The sequence below is a fragment of the Scyliorhinus torazame genome, chromosome 4 (assembly GCF_047496885.1).
Source record: "Scyliorhinus torazame isolate Kashiwa2021f chromosome 4, sScyTor2.1, whole genome shotgun sequence".
Classification (NCBI taxonomy): domain Eukaryota; kingdom Metazoa; phylum Chordata; class Chondrichthyes; order Carcharhiniformes; family Scyliorhinidae; genus Scyliorhinus; species Scyliorhinus torazame.
This window is the reverse complement of record NC_092710.1, coordinates 108,713,994-108,722,845: the sequence shown is the minus strand read 5'-3', so window position 1 is coordinate 108,722,845 and position 8,852 is coordinate 108,713,994. Positions and strand designations below refer to the sequence as shown.

The window sequence follows — 8,852 nt, the reverse complement described above, 5'->3', positions numbered from 1 at the left end:
ACTTTGAGAATCCCTTTACAAAATTCTTACTTCCTGAATGGAACAATTTGGTGTCATTTATTTATATAAGGACATGTTCCGTATCTTTATCTGTTTTGGTCCAAAAATGCAGTAATGGAAAATATCTCCTAGGAAGAGGCCACTTGGCCCATCTGTGTTGTGCTGCTTCTAGCCCTTCTACTGGAATGTCTGTTCCATTTCCATTTTCTCCTATCACCACCCTTTCCCAAGAACTTTCAACTAAGACTACATTTTTCCAGTAAGTCTTGACATGAATGTACATTAAAATATTTTAATAAGTCGTTTGGTAATACAGAACTTGAGTATGGCTGATAAATGCTGTCAAGGTTTTTCATCTTGCACTCATCAGGACAGATTTGCAAGAATACCAGTTGTAAAGGGAGCGTGAATTTATGCTGGATGAGAAAAGTGCCGATTGGTTGGCAAATGGACTCTGATTTGTAGAAACATTGCCATGGAGAATGCACCAAGGAGCAGTTAACTGCCATATTTTTGTTTAAATTCAAAACCAGGCAGGTCGACTATGGTCAAGGCATTGCCGGTGGAATTGAACCAGGGAAAGGCTGTTCCCCCAAATGTTTGTTGTGTTGAAAAAGGTGAAAAGCACGGACATTCTCTCTTTTGGTGGCAAAGGACAGGGCCCTGAATGCTAATATGTGGCTTCTAGCACACATAAATGAGCCACACTGCTCATCTTAAATCGGTTGTCAGTGTAATTTAAAAAAAAAAAAATTTAGAGGGGCAATTTAGCATGTTCAATCCCCCTACCCTGCACATCTTTGGGTTGTGGGGGCGAAACCCACGCAAACACGGGGAGAATGTGCAAACTCCACACGGACAGTGACCCAGAGCCGTGATCGAACCTGGGACCTCGGCGCCGTGAGACTACAGTGCTACCACTGTGCCACCATGCTGCCCTTGTCAGTGTAATTCTTAGCACAGTCAGGATTGTTTAACAAGTGCTGTCCAATCATAGAACCATGTCTAATGTTGCCACCTATGTGTTGCGTTTTGCAAGTATGGGCTGGTTAGAGCCTGAAACGGTGCGAACAGCCGAGGTGACATGCTGTTTGATATGACCTGCCAATCATTGGGTTGAACGGCCTACACGCCTGACACTAATTCCTGTATCACATTACTCTTTTCTGTGATTGACATAACATCTTTTTGGCTTGATGGCAGCATTATGTTAATTACGCCGACAACCAATTTAAGATTATCAGCCAGGCGCGCAGTGCGGCTGACGAACAGGTGCTGGAAGCTTGGTATATTCACACATTGGACCCTGTTCTTTGCAGACTGAAGGAACATGTCCACTCATTGCATCTTCTTGTAACTAAACAAAAGCTTGGGGACAGCCAGGTTCATTCCTCATGGAAATGCTTTGACCAGTCATGAGTCAACCTGCATGGTTTGAATATAAACAAAAGCTTGGCAGTTAACTGTTCCCTGTTGCATTCTCCATGGCAATGCCTCTACGAATCAAAGTCCACTACAACTGGTTTAATCCAGTTTCCAAAGCATTGTAAAATGAGGCCTATACAAACAGATGCTAATCAGTGCCTACTTGTCTGCACTGAGCCTGCCTGCTTTGGCTGAGTCAGAGTGCTTTTGGAGTTGGGTGAGCACAGGGAGTTAGGTGAAACTGAAAAGACTGCGGGCGGAGCTCAGTCCGAGCAGGAGCGGAGCGGAGCCATGTTTCATAAACACCAAGGTCGGATTCCTGCCCTCATTAATACAGTCATGAGTATAAAAAGTGTTTTCTTTGTTTTATCTTTGTTTTGAGAAGGCCACAACTGAGAAACAGCACAAATAAGCGTAAGCCAGGGGTCTCTATAATTAAGTAATGTAAGTGAACAAAGTAGGGTAAGGGAAGTAAAGTTAACATAAAGGAGGTAAGTAGTCTGTTCAATCCTCACCTGTGGTATGACCACCTTACAGAAGGCTATCCATGACCTGCTCAGCATCACGGATGCTTCACAGCTAATCCACCCTCAGCTTTGAAATGCAGCTAGCCAGTAGCTGCAGTTGGACACAGTTCTTGCACACTTGGTCACGAGAGACAGCTGAAGCTTCTCTTATTTGCCACCTAGTACAAGAGGAGCAAGCTCTCCTTCCATGATTACTCTTAAGCCCTTTATTTACTCCCTTTTAACAAAACTTAATCTATATAAGACTATTTACTTACCTTCTGCACTGTAAATTCTATGGTGGGGTGGTAAATAGTGAGCAGGGTACCTTCGATTTCAGGAGAATATAGATGGGCTGCTCAGATGGGCTGATCAGTGGCAAATGGAATTCAATCGAGATAAGTGTGAGGTGATGCACGCGGGCAGGACAAACAAGACAAGAGAATACATGATAAACAGCAGGACCCTGGAAAGCACCGATCATGGTGGGCATGTACACCGGTACCGTAAAGTAGCAGAGCAGGTGGATACAGTGTTTAAGAAAGCATATGGTATACTTGCCTTTATTAGCTGAGACAGAATTCAAGAGCAGGGGGTGATGCTGGAACTGTATAAAATGTTGGTTAGGCCACAGTTAAGAGTATTGTGTGTAGTTCTGGAATCCACATTACAGGAGGGATGTGATACCACTGGAAATGGTGCAGAGGACATTTAACAGGATGTTGTCTGGGCTGGAGAGTGTTAGTTATGAAGAGAGATTGGACGTGGATTGTTTTGCTTGGAGCACAGGAACCTGAGGTTGGACATAATTGAGATGTATAAAATTATGAGGGGCACAGATAGAGTATATTGGTGTACCTTTCCCCTTGGTGGAGGGATCAATAAACCAAGGGGCATAGATTTAAGGTAAGGAACAGGAGGTTTCGAGGGGATGTGAGAAAAAAACTTTTTTTTTCCCAGAGAGTGTGAAGAGTTTGAAATTCGTTGAAAGGGTGGTGGAAGTAGAGAACCTCATAACATTGAAGAAGTATTTAGATGTCCACTTGCGATCCAAGGGCATACAAGGCTATGGGCCAAATGATGGGAAATGGGATTAGAATGGTTAGGTGGTTGTTTTTGACCGGCGCAGACACGATGGGCAGAAGGGCCTTTTTCTGTGCTCTATGACTTGCCAATGAATCAGCACTCTCTTCTCATGTAGAATGAATTGTTGTTTCCTATACAATTTGTATTCCTGCGACTCTCTCCTGACGTGCAAGATGAAAAGATTCAACGACATGACTTTTTCTTCAGTAATATTGTTAGTTCTGGTTTTCAGTGAAGCTTCTCTACTCTACCAAGAAACAGCAACTGTTTTGATCTCAGTTCATGAACTTGGAAAAAGAAAGGTTTGTCTATCCGAATCTCGGTTGTGATGGTTGAATTACTGAAAGGAACATCTCCTGCAGGGGTCAGCTTCTCCTCATCTTCTCCCACTTCAAAAATAACACGCTGTTTGACCTAAGACAAACATACAAAAGCAGGACATTTAACAAAGAAAGGAAGCCCACAGAAACAACTCTTAAGTGTAGTAAAAATGGCCCAAGTCGCTTCATTGTAACATTAGAGAACAGCACTTGACACCAAGACACAGATAACTAAAAGATTGGTTTAAAGAGGTAGATTTTAAAAAGTTTTTAATTCATTAATGGCATTTGAACATCACTGGCTAGACCAGCATTTGTTGCCCTTGAGAAGGGGGTGGTGAGCTGCTTTCTTGAACTGCCGCAATCCATATGATGTACGTACAGGGTAGCACAATTGGATAGCACTGTGGCTTCACAGCGCCAAGGTCCCAGGTTTGATTCCCCGCTGGGTCACTGTCTGTGCGGAGTCTGCACGTTCTCCCCGTGCCTGCGTGGGTTTCCTCCAGGTTCCTCCCACAGTCCAAAGACATGCAGGTTAGGTGGATTGGCCATGCTAAATTGCCCTGAGTGTCCAAAAAGGTTAGGAGGGGTTATTGGGTTACGGGGATCGGGTGGAAGTGAGGGCTTAAGTGGGTCGGTGCAGACTTGATGAGCCAAATGGCCTCCTTCTGCACTGTATGTTCTATGTACACCCACAGTGCTATTAGGGAGGGAGTTCCGGGATTTTGATCCAGTGAGAGTCCAGGAATGGCAATATATTTCCAAGTCAGAATGGTGTGCGAATCTCTTAAAGGCAGAGACAGAGGCACAGATATTTTGTAAAAGAATTCCAGAGTTTAGGGCCTCACCAGCTGAAGGCCAGCCACCAATTGTGGAGCAATGAATATCAGAAATACGCACGAGACCAGAATGAAAGGAATTCAAAGATCTCGTCAGACTGTAGGGCTGAAAAAGGTTACAGAGATCGGAAGGGGTATGGCCATGGAGTGATTTTAACACAAGACTGTTACCAGACAGGAAGCTAATGTATGTCAGCAAACATAGGATGATGGGGTTGGGATAGATGAAGTGAGAGATCTTGATGTACAGATACACAAGTCCCTAAAGGCAGCAGTTCAAGTAGACAGGATGGTTAAGAAAGCCTATGGAATGCTCTCCTTCATTGGCAGAGGTATGGAATTTAAAAGTAAGGATTAATGTAGGAGCGGTTTCAAGACCTGTGTATTGAGTCAGCTTCCACGTGGAGTTATTCCCTGAGGCTCAGCTCAGTACAGAGAGGAACAAAACACCACAACCTGGACAAGATGGCTATTTAATCAAGCGTGTTACGTGTACACGGAGAACAGACTGGATATCGGCCAAGACCTGTTCTGCCAACAGAGACCCGAACACACTAATTATACAACGTTCAAAAATCAGTAGCCCACCCCAGTTGAAAGCGATCCAATCCTTGAAGCTGCTACTTTTAAACTTATCCAATAGAATTGCAAGCAGTGTTTAAACTTCACCCAATAGAATCGCAAGCAGCGCATGATTGATCCTCATCCTGACAGCTGCTTACAATCCCAGCAGCTTGCTGACTGTGAGAAACCGAACAACAGAACCAGCATCCTGAATTGTTTCACAAAGACAAGATGTCAGAAGTAATGTCCTTTTGGTCAAGTTAGCTATCCTAAATCCCATTTGATTGCTAATTACTGCTATGTCCAAAAAATACATGTTTAATGGTTAATAATGATTACTCAGTCCTATAATTCATCTCAATCCTTAATAAAAACAACTTATGTAAAACTACTCTAGTGGCATGCTAACGATTCAGTTTTAAGAGGTATCATCATTGACCCCCTCCCCTTCAATGATATAATGTTGGAATTGTATGAAACACTGGTGAGGCCACAACTGGAGTATTGTGTGCAGTTCTGGTCACCACATTACAGGAAGGACGTAATTGCTCTGGAGAGAGTGCCGAGGAGGTTTACAAGAATGTTGCCAGGGCTAGAAAGGTGTAGCAATGAGGAGAGATTGGATAGATTGGGGTTATTTTCCTTGGATCAAAGATGGCTGAGGGATGACACAATTGAGGTGTCCAACATTGAGTGGAAGAGATAGAGTGGACTTAATAAAATTGTTTGCCTTGGTGGAGAATTCTAGAACCAGGGGAGCTAGATTCAAGATAAGTGGAAGAAGGTGTGGAGGGGACATGAGGAAGAACCTTTTACGCAGAGGGTAGTGGGAGTCTGGAATTCGCTGCCTGAGTTAGTGGTGGAGGGCAGCACGGTGGCGCAGTGGTTAGCACTGTAGTCTCACGGCGCCGAGGCCCCAGGTTCGATCCCGGCTCTGGGTCACTGTCCGTGTGGAGTTTGGACATTCTCCCCGTGTTTGCGTGGGTTTCGCCCCCACAACCCAAAGATGTGCAAGGTAGTTGGATTGGACACGCTAAATTGCCCCTAAATTGGAAAAAATGAATTGGGTACTCTAAATTTATTTATTTTTTAAAAAAGAGTTAGTGTTGGAGGCACAGACCCAGAACTCTTCTAAAATTACCTCTATCTGCACCTGCACCTTAAGTGCTGCAAGCTACAGGGCTATGGATTGGGTGCAGGAATGAGAGAGTAGCAAGGGCACCCGGGTGGCCTCAGGCTGGCATGGACAAGATGAGCCAAATGGCATCTTTCTGTGCTGTAACTTTTTTATAGTGCTTCAATTATTCTAAACTGGTAAACTAGACTTGGTACAAATTAAGATATGGGCAGCAGAGTTTTGGAAGGTGGGTTGTCAGCTGGAAGAGCATTAGAATAGTCCGGTTTGGAGCAATCCTAACATCTATTTGCAGCATGGGACTGGCTCGTTACACTGAGTAGCTCCTCTAAGACTGATGCACCGCAGCGCGCGCACACATCTCAAAAGGAACATTGCTTGTGTGCGGCCTGCTTCCCTGTGTGGCACGTTCCTCATTGCTGCATGACCGTGCATCTGCACAGTTTGTTGCAAACATTGGGGTGAAGGTTATAAACGACATGGATAAGTGTTGGCAGCAGAGGAGTTGAGGCTGGGGCTGAGTTCAGGAGTTTGAATCGGGCTGTCTTGATAGTGGAGAGAAGATGGGCTCAGATAGGTCACCGATGTTGAGAACAGTTCAGCCTGAGAGAGTAGCCGGGGTTGGGGGGGGGGGGGGGATTTCGTACACCAGGTTATTTATAGGTCAGAGCAGGTTGCAACATCTGGGGGTGACTTTGCATTTTAGATGTTCTGGGGGTCAGAACCTGGAATGTCGGACTACACCCCTACCTGGTCTGGTGTCAGCTCCTGGACATTGCTCAATCTGGAAAAATTGGCATGACCGCCCAACATATCCGGCAACCTCATCCTGCGGTAAAGCTCTTTCACGTCATACGTACTGTCCCATTTGATCCGCGGCATGACGAGCTTCACAATCCTGTGGGGTAATTGTAAGAAGAGAAGAGTATTCATCCCCATTACCAAGAAAAGATGACGGGTTCCAGTGCGTTCAATAGAACATTCTGGCAGTGAAATTGGATGTGGGTCAGGAGGCAAATAGGCAAGGGATTGTTTGTTATACGTCCCACTTCTTATTCAATTCAACCCAACTTCAGCAGAACCAAATATCAGGGCCAGGATTCTCCGAGCCCGCGCCTGCTCGAGAATCAGGGTTGACACCGAGACGGCCCACAATGCCAGGGTGCTCGCCGCCAGCCACGTGTGCGCGCGGTCGACGCAGTGCCAGCTGGGGGGCGTTGAAAGAGGCCCCCACGGCGATTCTCCGTGGCCGAGTTCCGCTGGCGTGGTTCCCGTATGGTTCCATTCGGCAGGAGCTCGGACCCACGGCCGCGGTGGCCATCCTGGTGGGGGGGGGGGGGCGGGGGGGGTGCAGGGGATCAGACTCCGGGGGGGCCTCCACGAGAGACAGGCCCGCTATGTGGCTCTGCCATGTTGCGCCGTGACCGGCGCGAAAACGGCCACCACGCGCATGCGCGGACCCGCGACAGGCAGTGCAGGGCTGCGTACGGCACGTGGAGCGCTCCGGTGCCGTGCTGGACCCCTGTGGGCAACAGAATCGCTGGGCCAAGGGGCCTGTTGACGCCGGCGTGAAACACTCCGGTGTTTACGCCGGCGTCGGCACTTAGCTGCGATTTCAGAGAATCCTGGCCCAGGCCTGTCCTGACATGGGCAGCAAAAGAGACAGTGACCTTTTTGTGCCCCTCCCCCACGTGTCCAAATTCCTTCCCCTTTTGTAACCAGGGCTATCTTTGTGTAACTTTTTTTTACATAAATGTTATGAGCATTTTGATAGAAAAATAAAAGGCCATCTAATGTTAAGAGCATAAAACGGAGTAGAGAAACTAATTTGGGGGTACAGATAGACAAATCATGAAGAGTCGAAATACAAATTGAAACAATAAAAATGTAAATCATATAATGGGGTTCATTTCTGGATGCATAGAATTGAAAAGTAAAGAAGCTTTATCCAACTTCTACAGAACCTTGGTAAGATCCTACTTGGGGTATTATGAACAGTTCTGGTCTCCATATTAAAAAAGATATTGAGGCACATGCGAATGTACCAAAATATTCACGATGTTGATACTAGAACTGGAAGGTTAGAATTATCAGGATAGATTAAACAGACTGGGCCTCCATTTATAAGAACATTGAAGCAGGAGACGGCCATTTTGCCTCTCAGGTTTGTTTTGACATGCAATGATGCCTTGGCTGATCCGTGACGCAACTCGTGTGTCTGCCTTTACCCCCATATCCCTACAAGATCTATAAGTCGCAGTTTTGAAATTATGGGGAGACGATGACAGTGTGGTCGTGTCACTGGCCTGGCTAATGCTCTAGGGACATGGGTTCAAATTTCACTGTGGCAGCTGGTGGAATTTAAATTCAATTATTTAAAAAAATATCTGGGGGCAAGAGGGGGGGATTCACGCTGGTGGGATCTTAAGGTCCCGCCAACGGCACACTCATGCCATGGGTTTCGCAGCAGCGACGGGTGCAATCAACAGGGAACCCCGTTGACAACGGCGGGACCAGAACATCCACTGCTGAGCTGCCCTCTGCAGTTGCAGAACACGCTGCAGAGCGGGGGTAAAATCCAGCCTCTGGAATATAAACCCAGTCTCGGTAATGGTGACTACTACAAAACTGTCATCGGCTGTTGTAAAAAAAACATCTTGTTCACTAATGTCCTTTAGCGAAGAGAAGTTGCTGTCCTTGCCTGAACTGGCCTACATGTGACTCCAGACCCACAGCAATGTGGTCCACTCTGAACCCGCCTCTTAAATGGCCGAGCAAGTCACTCAGGTCAAGGGCAGTTTGCAATGGGCAACAAATGCTGGCCCTGCCAGCGACACTCCCATCCCATGAAAGAATTAAAAAAATAACAATTGACAAAGCATCCACTGCCATTTTCAGCAGAGAGTTCTACCTTTCTACCACCCTTTGACTGTAAGTGTTTCCTAATTTAACTTCTCAAAGGTCTGACTTTAATCTT

At 46.1% G+C, this 8,852-nt stretch overlaps 1 protein-coding gene across 1 annotated transcript in view; it reads right to left on the bottom strand.

Moving 5' to 3' along the window:
• Positions 1–278: 278 nt before the first annotated feature.
• agt (angiotensinogen) overlaps positions 279–8,852 on the bottom strand; it is a 34,297-nt gene continuing 25,723 nt past the window's right edge. Inside the window, exons 4-5 of the mRNA XM_072498456.1 lie at positions 6,626–6,773; positions 279–3,431 (exon numbers count right to left, since the gene is read on the bottom strand). Coding sequence (XP_072354557.1) covers positions 3,246–3,431; positions 6,626–6,773 — 334 coding nt within the window. The 3' untranslated portion in view covers positions 279–3,245. The remainder of the gene's footprint in view (positions 3,432–6,625; positions 6,774–8,852) is intronic.